The following is a 22927-nucleotide window of genomic DNA, read 5'->3' as shown; positions in this document are numbered from 1 at the left end:
TAAACAAACGTTACATAATACCCCTCCTTGTTATTTATATGAACAACAGAAAATAAATATTCACTCAGATGGTAGATTATGTATCGTTTATTGAACACGTAGCAAGCCATTATCATGCATTTGGGTCAAAGTTGGCATGATGATTCATGAGGCCTCGGTTTCACCATCCCTAGTTGCATGCCTTAGGCCAGCATTCACAAATGATCCTGGCAAAGTAGTAGTTAAAACCTTACAATTAACTAACTTTTGGACGCCCGAAATGCAACCTTTTCAATAACAACAACAATAATAATAATAATGACATAGACAAATAAAGCTAAATACACAAACATGCTAGTTTTACCAGTACCACGAAGTTCAGCAACGAAATTAAGTCAAACCCTTTCCGGGACAAACGAGGGCACCGTTGTCCTGTGTCCCCAGAATGTGTTACCTGAAGGTATTTTGGCTGGAAATGACGAAGTGACCTTTAACTGGTAGGTTTCAGAAGATCCCAACATTCCAGATTCAAAGACAAGAGGGCCTGGTCCCACCTGTAGTCCATTGTTGTCTTTATTGGATTTCTTTCTATGTTTTGTTTTTACTAAGTTTGTAGTGTAAGTATCACAGAGTTGTTGATGAAATTGTCAATAAATTTGTTGTTAAGATGGTGTTGTTTGTAAAAAGGTTGAGTAAATATGTGTGGTTAATTAATCATTATTACGCAAATTTGCTTGAGTTCTTGGGGTACACAATATTTATTTAACTATTTGTTTAAAAATGTATTTAATTTGATTTGTGATTTTCTAGCTTTATGTGACATACTTGTACATACTCAGAATTGGCTACTTTGTGTATATATATATATATATATATATATATATATATATATATATACATACATATGGTCAGAATTACGGGACAACTGGAACACACCATTGCTGTGGTGCTGACAGTCATTTTTTTACATGACCGGTAGGGGCCGCTTAACTTTGAAATGTAACAATAAACCATATATGGGTGCATGTTAAAACGACCAGTGTGGGCGTTCTTCTGGGAAGGACGGTCTCAATTCATCCAAGCCAACATTTATACGGGACTATTAGACGGACACAAATAAAACACATAAAATACATAACACACACATAAAAATAAGGCTCACGTTTCTACTGAGGAGAGAAAAGTTACTGCACCAAAACAACTAAATAAGCTCCGTCCATTAATGCAACTTCAATGGAAAATCAGACTGGACAGAAATGAAAAAGAAAAAAAGAGAGATTGGGCAGAGGCGGAACAGCCGCCAGGCACCAGCCATCCACAGCGGCCAGAGCGAAGGGCCTGGAGCACCAAAAGCCCAGAGGGACCACATCTGGTTCTGTCTCAGATTAACAGGTAACCCTTTTTATCTGGATCTGGTTCTGCAGCTGGTGAATCAGTCCCTTCCTGGACTTCTTCCATCTTCTTGCGGATCATCATCATCTGGATGCTGTGGTGGTCCAGCAGACCTGATCCATCCATCTCAGATTTATCAGCATAAAACCCGTCCAGTGGGACCTGAACACAGTTCAGTTTCCACCTGTGAAGCAGGACCTGGATCCTGTTTTCCTCTTAGGAACACAGGAGTTTGTGAGTGGAGAAGAAAAGGATGGAAAGATAAAGAGGAAGAAGAGATGGACTTGACTTATTAAATCACTGCAGATCAGATCAGACTGTCAACAGGCACTGAACCCCTGATGATGTAATTAGAAATATAGTCTCCCTGACTGGAGGCTACGAAACAAAGAAATGAAACTTCTAAAATTCTGATAACTTACTAGAATGAGATAAAACCTAAAAAAAAAAAAAATACTTATATAAGAATTTGGGACAGAATATCAAAACCACAGAAATTGAAATAAAAAAGTGAGAGAAATTTCATCATCATGTTTAGTTTTAATTAAACATCAAATATTTTTACAAAAAGTCTAAAATCATTTGAATTAAAATAAACATAAAATTTATATATATATGTATGTTTTTCAATTACTAGATTTCAAGTATAAAGTCCAACATTTGTGTTTAAAAATGAAGCAAAACATTAAATATCTGATGTGAAAATGAATCTTTAAATCAACATGTGAAAATGTCAGAAAGTCTAAATAAAGACAGAATGAAGCAAACAAACTAAGAGTGAAACACTGGGAGGATTTTCATTTCCAGCATCATGAAGTGAAACTAACTGTAGCTGACATGAAGTGAACACAACATCCTGATATTCAGTGTGAAGCTTTGACTGGAAACAACATGTGGATCCTGGAAGAAGCACAGCTTCCATCTTTAAAGGACTGGAAGAGGAAGAAGTTTCCAAGGAATCATTTAGAAGAGTTTCACACAGAAACTGATTGAATCCATTAATTTCTCTGCTACCATCAGACTCTTTAGACTCAACACATATGCACCCAGAAACCAGACCTGGAACCAGACCAGGACCAGAAACCAAATCCAGCATAGAGAGGATGAGTGAATGTGGTGATGAAGGTGTGGAGGTGGATCAGTGAGTCAGAGGAGACTCTGTAGAAGGACAAAGAGCCAGCAGGACAGTCCACATACACTGCTACTCTGTTAGACACAGAGGAGGAGGAGAAGGAGGAGAAGGAGATGGGTGTGATTCTGTTGTTGTGCCTAACAGAGTAACCTTCATTATCAGAGCATCTAAGACACCATGACTGATCATTCCTTCCAAAGCAACAGTCTCTGCTGTCTCCTCTTCTTCTGATTTCTCTGTAACTCACTGATATGTAAATGTCTCCTCTCCACTCGACCTCCCAGTAGCAGCGACCAATCAGAACATTTTCACACAGCAGCTGAGGACAGTTAAATCTGTCTGGATGATCAGGATATGACTGAAGCTCCTCCACATATGTCACCTTCCTGTTGTTGTCAGACAGTTTGAGGTTTCTGTCCACTGTGTTCATGTTGATTTTGAGTGGGCAAGAATCTGATGGAGAGACAAACACAATCCAGCTGCAGTTATTGATCTATTGACACTTTGATGCTGACTTTGAATCCAATAAAAAACACACTTACACTTCTTCAGGCCTCCTGGTCTCAACCATGGTTCTCCAGCAGGCTTCACCCTGAAAGAAGAAGGGGGGTCAGAGCATGCTAGCATGGACATTACATGGCTCTCATACACACTTTGTTCTACAATGAGAAAAGAACAGTCCAACATCTGGACACGTCCACCTGATTGGAGCATCTCCAGACTAGAAGGAGCAGAATCAGGAAGCTGATTGGTCCACACCCACACCAACAAAACTGCTTTCTGGAAGTCACAGTTTCTTCTTTCAGCCATCTTCTCCTTTTCATCTCTTCACAGATGAAGAACTCTGCAGAAACTCCTGATCTACCCAAGAGCTGCATCTTCTCTCTGCCCTGAAGTCTTATTGATCAGCTTCTGACAATAATTTCCACTGCAGAGCAGATTGGCTCAGATTCTTTGTTCTGACTCAGCTGGGAAATGTTAAAGTGGCTTTTTCTCCTGCACATGAACCACCGATAGCCAGCCTCCTGCTGGCTAATGTGCCGTCTCTGGAAAACAAGCTAGATGAGGTGCGTGTCAGGATTACAACACAGCAGGAAACGAGAATGCTGCGCTCTAATTTTCACCGAAACCAGACTCCCAGATTCAGCCATTCAACTACAGACACACTCCATCTACCGAGGAAACCAGACAGCAAACTCAGGAAAGGCGAAGGGGGGAGGTGTGTGCGTGTTTATCAACAACGTGTGGTATGAAGATATACGAACTGTTGATCGGCGCTGTTCGCCTGATGTGGAGTTAATATTGCTTAATTGTCTTCCTTTTTATCTACCAAGGGAGTTTCCATCTGTGTTTCTGGCCGCGGTTTACATTTTTCTGAGAAACCAACTCTGCAGCAGCACTAGGAAAGCTCCATGACGTCATCAGCGCTCTGGAGACCACTCATCCTGACACGTTTTTATTGCTGCAGACAACTTTAATCAGTGTAACCTACGGACTGTACTTTCCAAATACCGTCAACACGTAGACACTTTGGATCACGTGAACACCAATATAAAGGGTGCACACAGGGCTGCACCCCGCCCCCAATTCGGACATTCGGACCACATCTCTTTGTTCTTGTAGCCAGCATGCAGATAAAGACTCAAACAATCAAATCCAGTCACCAAACAGGTTAAGCTCTGGACACCCGAGACTGAGGGCACACTGCAGGACTGTTTTGCTACTACAGACTGGGAGGTGTTTAAAGCTGCAGCCACTCTGAAGGACTCTTCTGTCAGTGTACAGGACTATGCTGGCTATGTGACTAGGTAAATCAGCACATGTGTGGATAACATCGTGCCCTCCATACAAGTCAGAAAGTTCCCCAGGCAGAAGCCCTGGATAAACAGTCAAGTACGTCATATGCTGCATGCTTGCTCCCCTGCACTTAAATCTGGCAATGAGACTGAGTACAGAGCTGCAAAGTACAGACTGTGGAGGGCCACCAGAGCAGCCAAGTACAGGCAGTACAAAGAGACGCTGAACGGCTTCTATGCTGAGCCCAGGCGCATGTGGCAGGGTCTGCAGCACATCGCAGACTACAGGAGCAGCTCCAGTATCATCACAGACAGTCTGCCTGATGACCTCAACACATTTTACACCCGCTTTGAGACCTCCACCCCCCCCACACAGAGAGGAGGCTCTCAGACAGCTGGACAGCAACATCCCCCTCCCTCTCACCAGTCGTCTCATCAACACAGGTAAACAAAGCTCTGAGGAGGATAAACCCCCACAAAGCTGCAGGGCCAGACAACATCCATGGATGAGCCCCCAGAGCATGTGCCAATGAGCTGAGTGACATTCTCACCTCCATATTCAACCTCTCCCTCAACCAGAGAACTGTTCCATGTTGCTTTAACACCACTACCATTGTCCCACTCCCCAAACCCCCCCCCCCCAGCTGTCTGAATGACTACAGACAAGTAGCACTCCAATCATTATGAAGTACTACGAGAGAAAGTGGTGTTGGCCCACATTCAGAGCTGCCTACCAGACACACTGGACCCCCTGCAGTATGCCAACAGGTTCACTTCAGACACTATTGCTGCAGCCCTGCACATCTCCCTCTCACACCTGGAAAATAAAGACTACATCAGGATACTCTTTATTGACTACAGTTAGGCATTTAATTCATCCTCCACAAGCTCACCCACAAACTGTTTTCCCTGGGACTACACCCCATCCTCTGTGACTGGCTCTAGAACTTTCTGACTGGCGGGCCTCAGTCTATCAGGATCAGGAACAGGACTTCAGCCAGCATCATCACTAACACTGGCACACCACAGTGGTGTGTCCTCAGTCCCATCTTCTACATCCTGTTCACCCACTGTGACTGTGTCGCCTCCCGGACAACACCATCCTGAGGTTTGCAGGCAACACCACTGTGATAGGACGCATCACTGGTGGGGATAGAGCAGCTTACAGGAGAGAGGTGACCACTCTGGTGACATGGTGTGAGGACAACAACCTCACCCTCAACACGGACAAGACCTAGGAGATGGTAGTGGACATGAGGATGGAGAGGAACCCTCATCAGCCTATGCTTATCAGCGGCATGTAAGTGGGGAGGGTGAGCAGCTTTAAATATCTGGGGGTCCACATCAGCCTCACCTGGACACTCAACACCACACAGTTGGTGAAGAGAGCTCAGCAGCGGCTGTACTTCCTGAGGAGGCTGAGGAAGTTCGGCATGTCACCAAATATCCTCCGAAACTTCTACAGCTGTGTCGTCGAGTCCATCCTGACCAGCTGCATCACCGTGTGGTACGGCAGCTCTACTGTCACGGACCGCAAATGCCTGCAGAGAGTGGTGAAGACTGTCCAAAATCACCAGGACTCTGCTGCCGTCTCTGCAGAGCATCTACCAGCACAAAGTCTATCATCAAAGTCCCCACCCACCCCCAACATGGGCGGTTCATTCGACTCCCCCTGGCAGGAGATACAAGAGTCTGAAATGCAGGACAACCAGTCTCAGAAACTCTTTCTTTCCCTCAGCCATCAGACTCCTTAACAGTTGATAGGAATCTGTAACAACAGCCTGTACCCTGCACACTGACTGTTATATAGTCAACCACAGTAACTGTAATGTTGTTTACTGTTTTATGTCTTATTACTTAAAATAGATATTGCACATGCATCTTACCATCTACCTCATGGCAGTTTTTTGCACAGCTAATCATTCATTATTGAATGTGGCACAACAGTTTATGTAACACACTGCACATGTATCTACAAAGATTATTTACTCAGAGTTTTTAAAGCTGTTTTTCTTCTATATAATCTTCTTTATAATTTTTTATGGCATTCAGTGTGGATGGCAAAGTAAGAATTTTGTTGTTCAGGGAAACTTGTTTCCTTACTAGGCAAATAACAATAAACACTTTGAATCTTGAATCTATATGCTACACTGGTCTCTTTCCTTCTTGGATGGAGCAGGTGGAGCATATAGAGGACTGCATCATCTACCCCCCCCTGTTTTGGTGATAGGCAAATTGTAGGGGGTCTTGCGCCCACTCTACTTGAAATTTGAACAGTTGGAGTTGTAGTCTCTCAAAAGTCTTCATTAAAACAGATGCGAAGGCCACTGGTCTGTAGTCTTTTAACCCTGCATGCCTTGCCACCTTGGGCATGGGGAAAAGGCACGAGGTTTTCCACGGGACAGGGACACATCCAGTCTGAAGACTTCGGTTAAAGATGGTGTGTAAGTAGGGACTTGAGAGGCATGCACACGATGCGGGGTGGAGCAAAGGGGACCATTTAAGTGGCCTCCTCAGCTGCACCCTGTGGTGACTTGCCTCTCAGTTTTAATTGCACTTAAGACAACAACAACACAAAAAACACAACACACAAACATCATCTGGGGGCCGTGCCATGTAGTGCATGACGGGTGGAGCCATCAAGGTGGTCTCGCTCTCAGCACAATGTGGTCACTGCCCCTCAATTTGAATTGCAAACAACACACACTTCATAAACAGTCAGGAGGGTAATGGGGACCCCTCACACCCCTGTTCCCCCATGGGGCAGGCAGGGGGAAGTGGTTGCCGCTGGTGATTGCTTATCAGTACAGTGAAGGGGAGGGTGTGAGTGAGGCTATATGTGGTGGAGGTTGGAGTAGGTGTGTGTGTGTGTGTGTGTGTGTGTGGGGGGGGGGGGGGGGGGGGTCAGGTGAAGGTGGGGCAGTCACTGGGTGGGCATTTGTGGGCAGATGCAGAGTTGAACCTGTTATAGAAGCAGTTGAACTCATCCGCCATATCCACATAAACAGGTACTACACATCTCTTCTCCTTATAGCCAATATTGGCTCTCACACCTCCATACTCCCTGGTTGTTATTGTTCTGTAATTTCCTCTCAAGAATTTGTAATCCCTTTACGCCTGCCTCAAAGTCCTCTTCAGGTTATGTCGTATGATCCTTACCCCCTTCTACATTTTTTAAGTTCAAAATAATATTGTTGTTGTTTTTGATCCATGGCTTGTTATTTGGAAAGCAGCATACAGTTCTCAGGGGCACCACTACATCTGTGTAGAAGTTAATACAGTATAATCTGTTACACAGTCCATGACCTCATCAATGTCACTGTCACTGCTGCCTCCCCCTGAGCCCACAAGTATATTCCAATCAGTAGATTCAAAACAGCCCCTCAGTGTGTGTAGCTAGTCTTTGGGTTCCACTGCCTAAATGAGGTAATGATTGTTAAGAGGTAAAAACAACACTCCCAGTAAGCTCTGTCACACCGCACCAAAGCCTCCATTTCCTCACACTTGTTGAATTAACATTTCCCATGATTATTGATGGTTAAAGGACTTATACCACCACCTTCTAGCCTTAGCTTGGCTCCAGCCCGGCATCCGCAGAAGGGCCTCTTGATTTCTCATGGGATTGAATGTGTAATCTCACTCGACTTAAGTCGTAAGTGGAGGAGCTCTTCTCTCAAGTGTTTAAAGAAGCACACCTTCACTAAAACATGAAAAAGCAAGACACAGTTACAGAGCAGCACAGAATAGTTGCCACCGTAGTTGATTATGCAACAACGATGCCTCTTCAATGATCGTTATCACTGAACAAGCGAGACTGGAAATTTGTGCCTTGGTCCATTTGTATTACCTTGGCAATCCAAACGTAGAGGAAAAACTGGGTCAAGACTGATGACAGATTTAGCAGTGATCTAATGCAGAGGGACAGCTTCAGGGAAACATGTAGTTGCACAAGACTGTCAAAAGAAATTGGAAACCATTTCTAGTTTTTGGCAAAAGGCCAAAACAATCTACAGTCACATGATCAAAGAGCTGTACCAACACAGGAATAGGACACAAGAGAGCAGGGGTAATAACCTCATTAGGCTTACTCACTACATGACACACATGACAAGTTCAACAGAACATTGCCATGTCACGTTTGATCAGTGGCCAAAAAAAAAATGTTGGAGGAGCAGCTGATATGTTATTCTAATCCCTAAATGTTTAGACCACTCACTCTCATGAGCTAAAGAGGTCACCTCTGATCAGTATTGGGTTGGCACAACTATCTGTGTGACTGTGCTCCATTCAGCTGCCTTCAAATGGGACAGAGATGATCAACGCATAAACACTCCATTCTGAGTGGAGTAAGTGGGGTATTCAGTATCAGTCAGAGTTTTAGACTTTATTTTATCAACATATTTTTGCAATGTCAAGTCTGTTTTTTGTGCAATTGCCAACTGTTCACGGGTCAACAGAAGAACTTTAATGTTGCTATCAAATGGAATGGGGTTGATATCGGTTTCATCTGATACAACTGGGGTTTGCACATCACTGGTATCTTGTCAGGTGAATTCTCGTTAGATATTTATTGTACAAATATCGAGCCAGCTAAGTCGATGCTGTTATTCCTTTTAGCTTGGGCATGTGTCACAGCACAAGCCGCATAAAGAACAGAATTTTCACTTCATTGATGGGTGCTGACCAGTGACCGGGTTCTCTACAACTTCTAGGGATGGCATCACATGATCTCCAGCCATATCATTGCCCTTCACTGCATAGTAACACTGGAAACAGGAAGTTCAGGACAGGTGACAACAGGGTAAAAGCAGTTACTAGATCATAGTGGATGTAAATCTGATGCACTGTTCTGGGCATATATCCCATTTCGATCTCTCTGATTACTAAATTATAACCACAGGACGAGTGAGTAGGGAAGGGCAAAATACTGGTAAGAATAAGAGACTGAGAATGCGGATTGGTACCTGATCCTTCACTCTCCCTGTTAATGAGACAGATAAATTGAACTCGAACTAACAAAAGGCCACACATATCATGGACAACTCAATACGCCTGCAATACGCTCAAATGCAGCAAAGTACGAACCAACCATCATATCTCTAAAAGCAGGCACCAAGGAGATACACTTGCTCACATAAAATGCATTAGATACAGGAGCTGCCTCTGTAGTAGTGGTGGAAGGGGGCAGTGCCTGGGCTTGAGCCTCCAACTCCAGCTTACGCAGCATAATGTCCACTTCAACTATTATTTCTAGCTTTTGCAGGTTGAATTCCAATTGAGACTGGCAAGCTTGGACCTTCTCACAAGCCTCCAACTCCTAACGAACCTTCAGCCGAACCTCACCAAGGGCTCCAACGCTGTCGGTGGAAAGCAGATCATACAAAGGATGAGTACCAGGTGCTCTCACCTGTTTCTCAACCCCTGATCCCATCTCAGCAGTAGCTGTGCTGGGAGTTTGGGGGTGAGGTTTCACTTCCCAAATTATTGGGTTGCCCCTATCCAGAGCACCCTCACACACCTCTATGGTTTCTGCAGGCATCTTCAGCACCCCAGACGCTTCCAACCATTCCACCAGTAGAGCTTTATACTGGCTCTTGGTGGCCTGTTTTGGGATCACCAGAATGATCTGCAATTGGCATGAGATCAGCCTTGTGGCAACAGTCAAGAGCCACACAGGAAGGAGCCACAAGAAACAATTCCAAACTGATGGATGTGGCAATTCTTTATCGCTACTTAGAAAAATAAAGTCATGCTCCATGCCAACAGTACTCACAGTAAAACGGAAAATAAAAAGATCCCGGGCAAGACCTGACTTTGTTAAGACCCGGCTCTACTAGAGAATGTGAGGCATAACAAAGAGAACTGTAGACAGGTGTTAAAATGGAAGTTATTAGAATGTATTGTTTCAAGGGGTGATGAGGAACAAATAAGTGGTGGTAAGGTACAAGGGTTGGGGTTAGCAAAGCTGCTTGAAGCAAAGAAAGCAATAAAATGGCTGTATATAAACTCAAACCAGCCAGTACAAAAAGGAAAACCCAAGAAAAAGTAAATGAGTGAAACTAAAGACTGACCTACTGAGCTATACTAGTAAAAGAAAGTGAGGTAGCGCCAATAGCTATGCTAATGCAATTACAAACACAAAACTATCCTAGCCCAACACAATCTTACTTTAACTATAAGCTAACTATAAATACAACAGAAAGAGAAGTCAAAGGGGCTTTACTTATTACCAAACAAACAAATGAACAAGACTAATTACAGTCAGCAAAAAAAAAAAAAAAAGAATTTAACAACAAGACAAACAGTTTTAACACTGCTGGAAAACCACTAATCACACTACCACTAGCCAAAGCATACAGTCACAGTCAACAAAGTTTAGCAAGCCAAGGGCAAACTTATATCTACCATGGTGTGCCTGCAAGGTTGACAATAAACCAGGCAATTTTCCAATCAGCTGTTAGGAGGTAAAGGTGTGATGCATGGAGGCATTCCTCGGCATGAGGAAACAAGAGTGTGGTGAGCAGAGCCAATCCCTGGTGAGTGATGGCACACAGCCATTTGCATGCAAAATTTAGAGAGTCATTAAGGGCAGGCGGCCGTAATATTTGTGGTAAGCTAACATTTTCTGGCCCATCTCTGTGTCTGATCCAGGGTCAGAGGACAGAAAAGATGTTTCTATGACAGAATGTCCCTTTAACCTACAGAGATGTTTCCATACTGCAGATTCTCTAGCCAACAGACAGTTATCACTGCTGTTCCTGCAGATGTTCTCCTTGGAGACTCTCACTCAAATATCTGCTGTGAGCAAAGGAAAAGGGCTTGTACATGTGTGATTGTTCATATAACACTCATATCCAGCATGAAGCAGGACTGAGTGAAGAACAGAGAAAATGTCTGCAGATCTTTCTCCTCTATCAGACATTGTGTGGCTGCAGCAGCCTCTCCATACCTGAGTCTGTGTGGATCCTTCAGTGCAGCCATCAGCAGCTTCACTCCTGAGTCTCCTGGATGGTTGTATCTCAGGTCCAGCTCTCTCAGGTGGGAGGGGCTGGAGGTCAGAGCTGAGGCCAGAGAAGTACAGCCTTCCTCTGTGATCAGACATCCTGACAGGCTGCAGAAAACAACACGTATGATAGAAACTTTGAGAGAACTGCTGTGAAACTAAAGCGTGTTGGAGAAGGGTTGCATCTAAAAGTTGCAGGATGGTAGATCTCGAGGACCGGACATGGGAACCCCTGCATTAACCCATTCACACATACACTCATAACCCGATAGGCACATCGGGAGGCAACGTAGGGTTAAGAGTATTGCCTAAGGACACTTTTACATGGAGTCAGGAAGCCAGGAATTGATCCATCAACCGTCCAGTTGAAAGCTGACTGCTCTTCCTTCTGAGCTACAGCCACCCTAGTTGCAATTATTCTGAGGCATTAGGCATCAGAATAAAATCTGGAGCATATATATATATATATATATATATATATATATATATATATATATATATATATATATATATATACATACATCACTTAAAAAATCGCTTAAATCAGAAACAATCATACAAATATCTTCCACTTTCTATTAGTGAATAATAAAAACTAATTTTAAACTCTCAGTTTAATGAATCCTGACCTGAGAGTTTCCAGTTTGCAGTTTGGACTCTTCAGCCCATCACAAAGCTTCTTTACTCCTGAGTCCTGCAGGTCGTTGTTACTCAGGTCCAGTTCTCTCAGACTGGAGGACTGGGAGTTGAGAACTGAGAACAGAGGTCCACAGCTTCTCTCTGAGAGACCACATGCACTCAGCCTGGAGACAACATTAGAGAGAAAAATACAAATGATTAATGTGACAAAATAATCAGCCCTCATTGTGGATGCAGACTGAAAGAGCACCTGTAGAGAAAATCAGGTTTCTAACTTTGTTATCTTGTTCATGTGGTGGATTTTAATGCTCAAAGACATCATGAGTGAACAAGGATTCAGAATCGTGGCTGAGAATTTCCAGAGAATCAGTGACAGTCTGAACATTTGATTCATACAACAAAGTACACCATGTACCTCAAGAACTGATCTATCAGGTTGATGAGTGGGGCTGACTTCATATCAAATCAGTGAGGAATAGAGTTTAGCACATCAGCACAAGTAGTTCTCTGTCACATTCTGTCCTATAAAACAGCAGCAGTATATTTCTCCACATCCTACTTACAGAGCTTTGTTGGAGGCTTTGACCACTGGCAGCAGCCTCAGAAAAACCTCCTCTGAAGGAGAGTATTTCTGCAGGTCAAACACCTCTAGATCTTCTTCTGATGACAGTAAGATGAAGGCCAGAGCTGACCACTGAGCAGGAGACAGTTCATCTGTGGAGAGACGTCCTGATCTCAGGAACTGATGGATCTCCTCCTCTAGAGAACGATCATTCAGTTCATTCAGACAGTGGAACAGATTGATGCTTCTCTCTGCAGACACATTCTCACTGATCTTCTTCTTGATGTACTGGACTGTTTCCTGATTGGTCTGTGAGCTACTTCCTGCCTGTGTCATCAGGCCTCGTAGGAGAGTCTGATTGGTCTGCAGTGAAAGACCCAGGAGGAAGCGGAGGAACAAGTCCAGGTGTCCATTTGGACTCTGTAAGGCCTCATCCACAGCTCTCTGATGAAGACGATTTAGATCTGGTATCTTTAAGTATATGGACCTCTTAGAAAGTTTTTTGTGTTCTTTTAGCAGGTTGACTCCAGACTTCATGAAGGTTAGACGGACATGAAGAGCAGCCATAAACTCCTGAACACTCAGATGGACGAAGCTGAACACCTTCTCCTGGTACAATCCTCTCTCCTCTTTAAAGATCTGTGTAGACACTCCTGAGTAAACTGAGGCTGCTGTGATATCGATGCCACACTCTGTCAGGTCTGATTCATAGAAGATCAGGTTTCCTTTCTGCAGCTGATCAAAAGCCAGTTTTCCCAGAGACTCAATCATTACCCTGTTCTCTGGACTCCAGTGTGGATCTGTCTTAGCTCCTCCATCATACTTGACCTTCTTGACTTTGGTCTGGACCACCAGGAAGTGGATGTACATCTCAGTCAGGGTCTTGGGCAGCTGTCCTCCCTCTCTGGTTTTCAGCACATCCTCCAGAACTGTAGCAGTGATCCAGCAGAAGACTGGGATGTGGCACATGATGTGGAGGCTTCGTGATGTCTTCATGTGGGAGATGATCCTTCTGGCCTGCTCCTCATCTCTGAACCTCTTCCTGAAGTACTCCTCCTTCTGTGGGTCAGTGAACCCTCTGACCTCTGTCACCATGCCAACACAGTCAGGAGGGATCTGATTGGCTGCTGCAGGTCGTGTGGTTATCCAGAGGCGAGCAGAGGGAAGCAGTTTCCCCCTGATGAGGTTAGTCAGCAGCACATCCACTGAGGTGGACTCTGTAACATCAGTCAGGGTCTCATTGTTGTGGAAGTCCAGAGGAAGTCGACTCTCATCCAGACCGTCCAAGATGAAGACAACCTGGAACTCTTCAAAGCTGCAGATTCCTGCTTCTTTGGTTTCAGTAAAGAAGTGATGAACAAGTTCCACCAAGCTAAACTTTTTCTCTTTCAGCACATTCAGCTCTCTGAAAGTCAGTGGAAATGTGAACTGGATGTCCTGGTTGGCTTTGTCTTCAGCCCAGTCAAATGTGAACTTCTGTGTTAAGACGGTTTTCCCAATGCCAGCCACTCCCTTTGTCATCACTGTTCTGATTGGTTCATCTCTTCCAGGTGGGAGTTTAAAGATGTCTTCTTGTCTGATGGTTGTTTCTGGTCTGTGTGGTTTCCTGGATGCTGTTTCAATCTGTCTGACCTCATGTTCATCATTGACCTCTGCAGTCCCTCCCTCTGTGATGTAGAGCTCTGTGTAGATCTGGTTCAGAAGGGTTGGGTTTCCTGCTTTAGCAATCCCCTCAAACACACACTGGAACTTCTTCTTCAGACCAGATTTTAGTTTACGTTGACAAACCGGAGCAAAATATTCTGAAAGAAAAGAAGAAAAAGGAGGAATCAGTAAAGATTTCAAGCCTCTGAGGAATGAGGATGTGAATATGTGATGTTCATGTGTTGAGACATCAGTAAATGTGTCATTTATCCAGCAGCTTCAATCTTTAGAGAAATCCTCTTACTGCTCTGCAGACGCTCAGCCAGCTCCTCCTGCTTCATCCTCCTCAGGAAGTCCACTGTGATCTTCACTAACGCCTCTCTGCTGCTCTTCCTCTGCTCCTCATCCTCACCCTCCAACACTGAGCATCCTGGGTAATCTGGACTCAGAAGCTTCTGGATCTTCTTCAGCTCCTTCTTCATGAAAGTGATCATGTTGTCCTCCAGCAGCTGGAAGAGAAACGATATGAAGGACACAATCAGACTGAAATCATGGAGCCAAACATCAGATCCATGTTGGACACACTGACAATCCACTGGTCTACAAAGGTCAGCATGGAGATGATGTGAACAGAAGAGATGGAAAAGTAGTTGTTGTACATGTACAGACCATAAATATGGAGTCCAGCTGTGTTTGATTCTGCTGGGCAGACTGACCACTGGGAAGCTCTGAGCTCTGCTGGTCCACTCTGTGGAGAAATCAGGACGAATCACATCACATTCTGTCACATGGAGAAGCTGCTTTCGGAAGCTCTCACCAACACCTTCATGAAGCTCTGTGCTGAGGTGCCCTGGAGCAAGGCAGCCACAGCCAGTGTGTGCTTGGATGAGACTGGTTAGACTGGGCAGCTCCCAGCATAAATGTGTTTGATGTTGGAGTTTTTCAGTAAGAAAAAGTTTGGTGTGTTTGTGAGGAGCCAAACTGACTGCAGGTCACTTAGTAACTGAGGTTCAGAGAATCTCCTGAACTTCTGGAAAACGTCCAGAATCTTTTCCTTTTTCCAGAGGAGGAAAAACTCTCATCTGCTTCTACGTTACACAGATGAGAAAGTTGAATAATGGAGATTCTATCTTTCCTGCACTGAGACAGCATCCTCCTGATTATTCTCCGCTCACAAGAAACATTTAATAAAAGTCATGTTTAATATTAGAGCTTTATCTGGATATTTTACCTTAAATTACTGAGTATATCCTTTATTATTATTATTATTATTATTAATTTTAAGTTGAAACACAAGATGGAATAAAACTAAACTGATATAACAGTTTCATACAGCTCACCTCTGTGGGTCTGATTTAAAATCAAAAAAAGGATCCTTCGAACGATTGGTCTTATAGGACAAACAGCTGGGCTCAGGTCCTGGTCCAGGTCCAGTTTTATGTTGAGATCCAGGTTCAAGTTCATTCCTGTGAATAAAGATGTTTTAATGATTTCACAGCTTTATTCTGAAATTATTCTGCATTTAGTTTGCAGAAGAATCTGGAAGACAAATCAATTTTATCACATGACATCATGATGCTGCAGATTCGTCTCAGCTCAGACATCCAGAAATGATGAACCTGAAACTGATTTTCATCTGAAATCTGATCCAACTTCCACTGGACTCTGACTGATACTCACTGCTGGTCTGGGGAAACACCAGTTGTGAACTCCCATAAAAAATCAATTGAGTGGTCACTCTTCATGGAGACACAGCTGGGTCCAGGTTCAGGTCCAGTCTGGTTCCTGTGAATCCAGATGTTTGTGATGTGAGTTCTGATCTATGACATGGAGAAGAGTCATGGACAGTTAGAGATGGACATCTCACCTTTTAGAGGGTGGGACTCCCTCCTCTCTGTCGTGATCCATGACGCTGGATTTACATCAGCTCACACACACTTTCTACCTTCACCTGCAGAGGAAACACACATCATTCATCTGAACATCAACTGAAATCCTCCTTTCCATCATCTGCTGCTCCTCCTCTGGCTGGCTCAGAGTTTCTGCTTCATATCAGAGTCAGATGGATGCAGTCAGACAGCAGTGAGGAAGAGGAAGCTGCCTTCAGCTGTTGGACTTCTACCAGGACACCAGATGGAGGGATGGAGCTACAGACCAGCCTGCACAGTATGATGAGGCAGATCAAAAGAGGAAATATTTCTCCTCTTTTTATTACCATGAAGAGAAACTGAAACTAAATCAAATGGAAGATTTAAAACAGGAAGCAAAAAAGAAAAAAAAAATGGACTTTCTGTCAGAAACAGAAACTAAAGGAAAAATTAAGTGAATCCATTTTGGATGGAAAGTCTGAATGAAGGAGCTGCAGAATCACACAGTGTAGGTTCTGATCCGTTAAACTGTTTCCTGTCAGCCACACCTTATATTCATCATCTTCACCTCTACAGGTGGATCATCTGCTCCATCACAGTTGCTCACACTCAAGCTTTTTTTCCCCCCTACACTAGATGATTCTGCTTGTGTAGCTGCAGACAGTAGCAGGATGTTTCTGGAAAAAAAAACATTTTTCTGACCAAGCCTCATGCACTGATAATGCTTGCATGTGACTTGGCAACTCACGGTGCACACTCCACGTGAGATCTTTCCTGATGCTGCTATCTTCTCTGAATCGTCTAAAATGTATTTTCTCTGATGTTAATGATGTGTCGTTTATGGACGAGCTGGCTCTAAGAACTGATTCTTGAATAAGTGAACCAGAAGAATCGGTTCCTGTCTAAGGGAGGCAAATCTTTAGAAGAGGCAGAACTTTGTTTTGATAGGTCCACCATGTGGTCAGTTCCATATGAGGAAAGGCTAGGATTATACCAGGGTCTCTTAGAAGACAGGGGTGTAGTGGTACAGACCAGGTTCCCAGAGAGAGATGGAAGCCAGGTTTAAATTACAAATGCAGGGCTCCAGACTAACTTTGAGCAGTGGTTGCACTGGTGCACCAAACTTTTTAATTTAGCTGCATAAGCAAAAATTGTAAGTGCACCCTGATTTTTACAGCATTTTAATACATTTTAAAGGCGAAATGAGTAGCATTGACACCTAGTGTTTCAAATCATAACTTCAGTCAAAACAGAAATATTCGGAGAGCGTTCTAACCACCCCTCAGAGTTTCACGCAGGCTGCCGGTTTGTGAGAGGACGGTTCTTTTATATACTGTCTATGAAGGATGGAGAACATAGCACCAGCAAACATCATGATGACGAGTAAGGATGATTCACACACACAGTAAGCTGCTGTGCTGTGCAATGTTAGCGCTAATTTCAAATGCTAATTTACGTTAGCATAAAATAGAGTGTAAACAAACTCCATATTAATCAACAAATACCATTCAACTGCTGTTTTTCCTTAGTCTCACTTAATAAATTAGTTTGATAGTAATTTCATACGTTTATAAGGACAAACACACCATTCACATGGCCCAAACATCATTGCATTTGTTGTTGTAAACTAACAGGCCACCAATTTACTCCAGTAATATAGCCATGCAGAAATAAATTAGACTTTTTGGTTAATTTAAGTAAAATTCTGCTTTTGTCATCTGAACAAACGCTGCTTCCCCAACACAACACAGCATAGAAAATAACACTGGCTAAAATTCCCTGATAAAACACTAAAGGTTTCTGCTTACATATAAAGATCTGAGTTCTCTCAGAAAGAAGAGTCTTGTCTGAGCCTTTTTGAAGACCACCTCTGTGTTCTTTTTAAAATTTAATTTATCGTCCAGAACAGCACCAAGGTATGTGTAGGATTCAACCACCTCTATTTCATGACCCTTAATAAAAGTTAATAAGTGCTCCTCTTTCTTCCTCCTAAAATCAATAATGAGCTCTTTTGTTTTCTCTACATTCAATTTTAAAAAAATTGCATCACACCAGCTGACAAATGCTTCCACCTCTCTTTTGTAGGCATGGTCATCACTTTGGGTCAGCAGACCCACAAGAGAAGTATCATCTGAGTACTTTTGCGGTACACCTGACCCTGTAATCAGCTGTGTACAGAAAAAATAAAAAAGGACACATAACTGTTCCCTGTGGAGCTCCTGTATTTGTTAAAATAATATCAGAATGCTTACTACCAGGTTTGACATACTGACGATGGGACAGACGTTAATTTAAAATCTAAGCAGTAGTTTTATTACGGAGTTTAAAATTTATTAGCTTACTAGCAAAAATATGTGGCTGAATAGTATTAAAAGTGCTGGAAAAATCATAAAACAGTATCCTCACTGAGCTAGCAGAGGTTTCAAGATGCTTGTAGATGTTGTGAAGCATATGTAGCAATGCATCGTCCATGTCCACCCCTTTCCTATAAGCAAACTGCAAGGGATCTAGAAAATCTGAGACTTGACTACTAAGATGACCCAGAAAAAGTCTTTCCAAGCATTTCATAATGTGTGAGGCCAGAGCTATGGGCCTGGGGTTAGACAGAGAGCTTCTCGTGTTTGTTCTTTTGGGAACTGGAATTATTCATTATGTTTTCCATACTGCTGGGATTTTAGATGTAGACAAGGACATAGAAAAGATATAATGCAGAATAGCTAACAGCTGATCAGCACAAACTGTCACAGTGCGTGGGTGCACGTCATCCGGGCCTGCTGATTTAGATTGAGACCTTTCTGCTGCCGTTGGACACCGTCCACACTCAAGACTATAGCTGGACTTGTGTCATCAGGACAGTTCTATCTAAGAGTCGACCTGATGTTCTCAAGAGAATCAGTTAACATAATCAAACCGGGCAAAGAACTGGTTAGCCTCATTTACATTCATTGCTGCACTGGGGAAGCCAGAGGTACTTGATAGGTATGAAATAAGACACAAAGAAATCAGGTTGAGGTTATCAACATCGTGATGGGGAGAGACAGTGGTTCAGCACTCAGAGAGTATCTGATGTCAACTCTGAAGGCTCAACCCCAGCGCAGCCTTTTTATTATGCGGATTACGCAAATTACATGAATCAGTAGCGTAAGCAAGTCAGAATGGAAAAACACAGCATCCATCATTTCATAGCCTTTATCATGAAGAGCAGTTGTAGCCACATCCCGTTTAAAAGAGGAACTTTAAGATGTCAACACCTCTGCTTAATTTAACAGTACTGTTTCCTTACTCAACAATAGTTCTCCTTCCTTTCCATAGACCTTTAATGTTGCTATTAGACATCTGACCCTCAACCTTTTCCTTATTTTTCTGTTTCGCTTCCCTAATGCTCGCTTTTAGCTCCCTCTGAACAGTTTTTAATTGGTCTCTATCACCGCTAAGAAATGCAAGCATTTTCCGATTTTTAGCAGCTTTAACCTCATCTGTTACCCACGGCTTGTTGTTAGCATATATTTTCACACGCTTACAGGGGATAACAGACTCAACACAAAAAATTATGTAGCAGGTGACTACGTCAGTGATACTGTATATATCACTACTGCTGGCCAAGAGTACAGTCCAGTCATTACAATCAAAGCAGCCTCTTAAAGTTTCACACGTGTTTTCTGACCAATCGCAGACAGATTCGGTCGTGATCGACTGCCTCAGAGAAAACTTCAAACTTTGAAATGGTTCATGAGGTTGTGCTGCCTCTGATAAATTTCCCTTCTTTTGATTTATGTTTAATCTTTTCCTTTCTAATCATGTACTTGGACCTGAACTTTGTTAAAGGCTGATCAAAGGCTTCATAGGACACAATGTTTTTGGCTCTGGTGAGTCAAACAGACAGGAGGCTGTAGAGGTGAAAAAGCATCTTTCATCCAGCTTTTCCGCTTCATTTTGCTCAGGCACAGTGAAAAACCCTGAGGATTAGTGGGGATAACAGATAACAACCACATATCAGCAGTTTCCTTCATACTGCACGTTTTACAATTGATTCCAGTTTCTGTGGTTCTCGTCTGTGACGTTCTTCGTCATACCAGTCGTCTAAAGGCCCATTTAAGTTCAATGCAGAAGACGAATACATAGACAGATGGACACTTTCATCCATCTCCTGCGTTGTTTACGCATAAATTGGTTTGCTTTCGGCCTTACAGATCCGTCACACCAAACAGAGCAAAACCACCAGAAACAGTGGGGTCATTGTTGAGGATAACTGAAATGGAAAAGAACAAACCAGAGAAGCAGAAGAGGAACAGGAGGAGGAGGAAGAATAAAAAGAAGACAACAACAATAAGGACAATAACTGTAGAGATGGCGAGAGATTTTGAATTGAGGCTGTGTGGTGTGTCGTGCGTGTTGAGAAACAACTTGTGTCTAAAACGGACGTCAGAACTGACCTCTGAACTCAGCATTGCACACTAGTGGAAAAACTGACTTCATAACCACGATAATGTAAAAGACGCATGGAATATGTGACAACATTGGAAACAGACATACATATTAAGTACAGAAAGGAGCATAAATGGGCTTTAATGCACATCTGTCTTAATTTCAAACAAACAGCTAAAAAGGATGAAATAAACAAATAAATTAAACAGAAAATTACATGGAAAAGTAAATAAATGGGAATGTTAATACAAAGTAAAATTAAAACACATTTTTATAGGTTTCTTAATAGAAAAATTATTTGTAAACTTTCTTATACATATTTTTATTTCTATATTCATTTTTTATTTTGGTAGTTTCAGGCCTCCATATAACCATACCTGCATGTAGAATGGAAGTTGGAACTGACTGGGTTGGTGGGTCGTTGACATTTGGCCGATTGGCCAGACTGTTCTGGGATGGACTGGGTGAGGGTTCTGGGCTCTGGTGTCCAGGGATGGCTCCCTCTCTTAGGGGTAGAGAGGTCAGTTAGTGCCGGGGGTTCTGGGCCTGCCCAGGTGGAACAGTTGGTTGTCTGGTGTTAGGTTGGATTGAAGGGTCATTGCCTTCTATCTACTGTGTCTTTATCTCCTCTTCTTTTTTTCTAGTTTCCTTTTCACTTCTTTTAATTACTCTTTTTTTTCTGTCCCCTCCAGTCAGGTCCAGCAAGAGTACATAAATCCCATAATTCAAAATAAATAAGCTAAAACAATATATTTAAATAAATAAAGAAAACAAAGAGATTATTAAGAGGAGCCTTATACCAATAAAGCTCCCCTTGGCAAAGCAAATTTGTTTGGCACAACACAGCAGCCAGACCATCTTTCTATTTGCTCCAATGCTGGACAGGAGAAGTTGAATAAAAAAGAAAAAAAAGAGGAAGCATGCATCACAAGCATTAATAGAAACACTCTTGTTATAAACACTCTTTTCAGATAATCAAACATTATAAAAATATTTTTAAATTACTTACTTTCCAAGTTTTAGTTGCTCATTTCCAGTCACTTTGCTTCTTTCCTCCTGGAATAAGTTTTATATATATGGATTTTTTTTTTTTTTTTTTTTTTTTTTTACTTCTGGTTTAAGTCTTTTCAGTCACAGCAACCTTTCCTGGGTCTCAAATTGCTCTGGTCTTTGTTCCCCCCATGTCCTCTTCTGTGGTTCTAGTGGACCACTTCTGCTCTGTCCTGGCTCTAGATTGTTCTAGACCCTCAGTCTGATAAACAAACCTAATAAAAACAGTTTCAGTTTTACCTTCAGAGACATTCAGCTGTGCTATGACGACCTGAGGGGAAGTAAAAGTACACTCAGAGAGGCGTTTACTGTCTCAGTTGGAAATCCGACACATGGCTGTCAGTTCTGTTGCAGTTGAACTGTTCAGAACTGCTGGAGGTTTCCACAAAGAGACAGAAACATGATCCTGGATCTGAAGTTCTGGAAACCTTTAGCTGTGGTTCCAGTCCCTTGGCTTGAATTCAGAACCAGTTCTTAAACTCAAATTTTTAATTCTTTGTCATCTTTGTCCTTGAAATGAGTTTATTGTGTTAAAGAGTCAATGTCACAGTGTTTGGCTGGGGTCAGGATTTCCCAGCCGTCCCTGAAGGCATCCTCCCTCCAGCTCTGCTCTGATTGCTGATGCGCTCCACCTGTGCTATGCTCTTTATATACCTGTGTGTGACAATTTCTCTCTGCCAGATCGTCTTGGTTTATTCCCTGCACGTTTCCAGCCCTGTTCTTCTGCCTGCCTGCCTGAATTGATCTCCGACCTGCTTCTGACCCGGATCTTCTGATTCTGTCTGCCCCAGTCTGGTATTACTACCTTTATTACTGGAAGGACCCCTCTGGACTCCCATCGGAAGGATTAGTCTGGAGCATATTAACCCACTACTAGCCCCATTCTAACCATCTTTAATTCAGCTGCTCAACAGAGTCGCGGTGGAAATCCTTCTGGCTGCCCCTATCATCTCATCCAGAAATATCTGCTGTGTGGGACTCCTTCATGCCTTCTGGTATGTGGCCCCAGTCAGTTGAGTTTTGTCACTGATTATTCTGCCTGCTCACCCCTCTTCTCCTACGTTCACAGACGAGCTACCTGAAAGGATCCTGACACCGCCTTCCAATCCAGTACATTGTTCAAATAAACTATCTTTACACCAATCCTTGGGTTACTGACTTTCACTGGGTCCAGTCTGCTGAAACGTGACAGTACGATCTGGCCAGCACTATGGACCCATCAGAGCCCAAAGATTGGAAGGATTGGAGCGCTAGAGTCGAAAGCGCCATTGCGCAGCAGGAGGCCGGTTTGAGTGAGCTAACCCTTAATGTTAAGGAAGTGTCTAAGCGGATGGCGCTGCTAACCAGTTCTGATTCAACAGAGACCCGCTTGCCGTTATCCACCTCAGGTAGTAACCCCGGGTCACGAACCCCGAATGGCACCCCCGGAAAGATATG

General features: G+C 43.1%; 1 protein-coding gene across 2 annotated transcripts; it reads right to left on the bottom strand.

Moving 5' to 3' along the window:
• Positions 1 to 2003: 2003 nt before the first annotated feature.
• On the bottom strand, positions 2004 to 21887 carry LOC121649638 (NACHT, LRR and PYD domains-containing protein 3-like). 2 transcript variants are annotated; one of them, XM_042000616.1, is made up of 11 exons: positions 20818 to 21082; positions 16015 to 16098; positions 15828 to 15932; positions 15488 to 15613; positions 14817 to 14895; positions 14452 to 14656; positions 12505 to 14305; positions 11932 to 12105; positions 11249 to 11410; positions 3046 to 3095; positions 2383 to 2956 (listed from the first exon to the last, which is right to left on the bottom strand). In XM_042000616.1, the coding sequence occupies exons 2-11, from the start codon at positions 16053 to 16055 to the stop codon at positions 2403 to 2405; spliced, it is 3297 nt and encodes a 1098-aa protein (XP_041856550.1). In that variant the 5' UTR covers positions 16056 to 16098; positions 20818 to 21082; the 3' UTR covers positions 2383 to 2402. The 2 variants fall into 2 exon arrangements, 1 of the variants encoding a protein (XP_041856550.1); XR_006012142.1 differs by lacking the exons at positions 2383 to 2956; positions 3046 to 3095; positions 11932 to 12105; ... (5 more) ...; positions 16015 to 16098; positions 20818 to 21082 and adding exons at positions 2004 to 2376; positions 10962 to 10974; positions 21877 to 21887 and having other exon boundaries at positions 11249 to 11254.
• Positions 21888 to 22927: the final 1040 nt, after the last annotated feature.

This window comes from Melanotaenia boesemani, chromosome 2, assembly GCF_017639745.1.
Source record: "Melanotaenia boesemani isolate fMelBoe1 chromosome 2, fMelBoe1.pri, whole genome shotgun sequence".
Lineage (NCBI taxonomy): Eukaryota > Metazoa > Chordata > Actinopteri > Atheriniformes > Melanotaeniidae > Melanotaenia > Melanotaenia boesemani.
Note: the sequence above shows the minus strand (reverse complement) of the source record. Positions and strands in the feature narration are given on the sequence as shown.

Excerpts from the sequence above, each read along its gene's own strand:
- LOC121649638 (XM_042000616.1), bottom strand. The coding sequence starts at position 16,055 with ATGGATCACGACAGAGAGGAGGGAGTCCCACCCTCTAAAAG. Across the intron at positions 3,096-11,248 it reads AAGGATCCACACAGACTCAG|GGTGAAGCCTGCTGGAGAAC; the intron begins GTATGGAGAGGC and ends TTCTTCTTTCAG. Across the intron at positions 2,957-3,045 it reads ACCAGGAGGCCTGAAGAAGT|ATTCTTGCCCACTCAAAATC; the intron begins GTAAGTGTGTTT and ends TCTCTCCATCAG.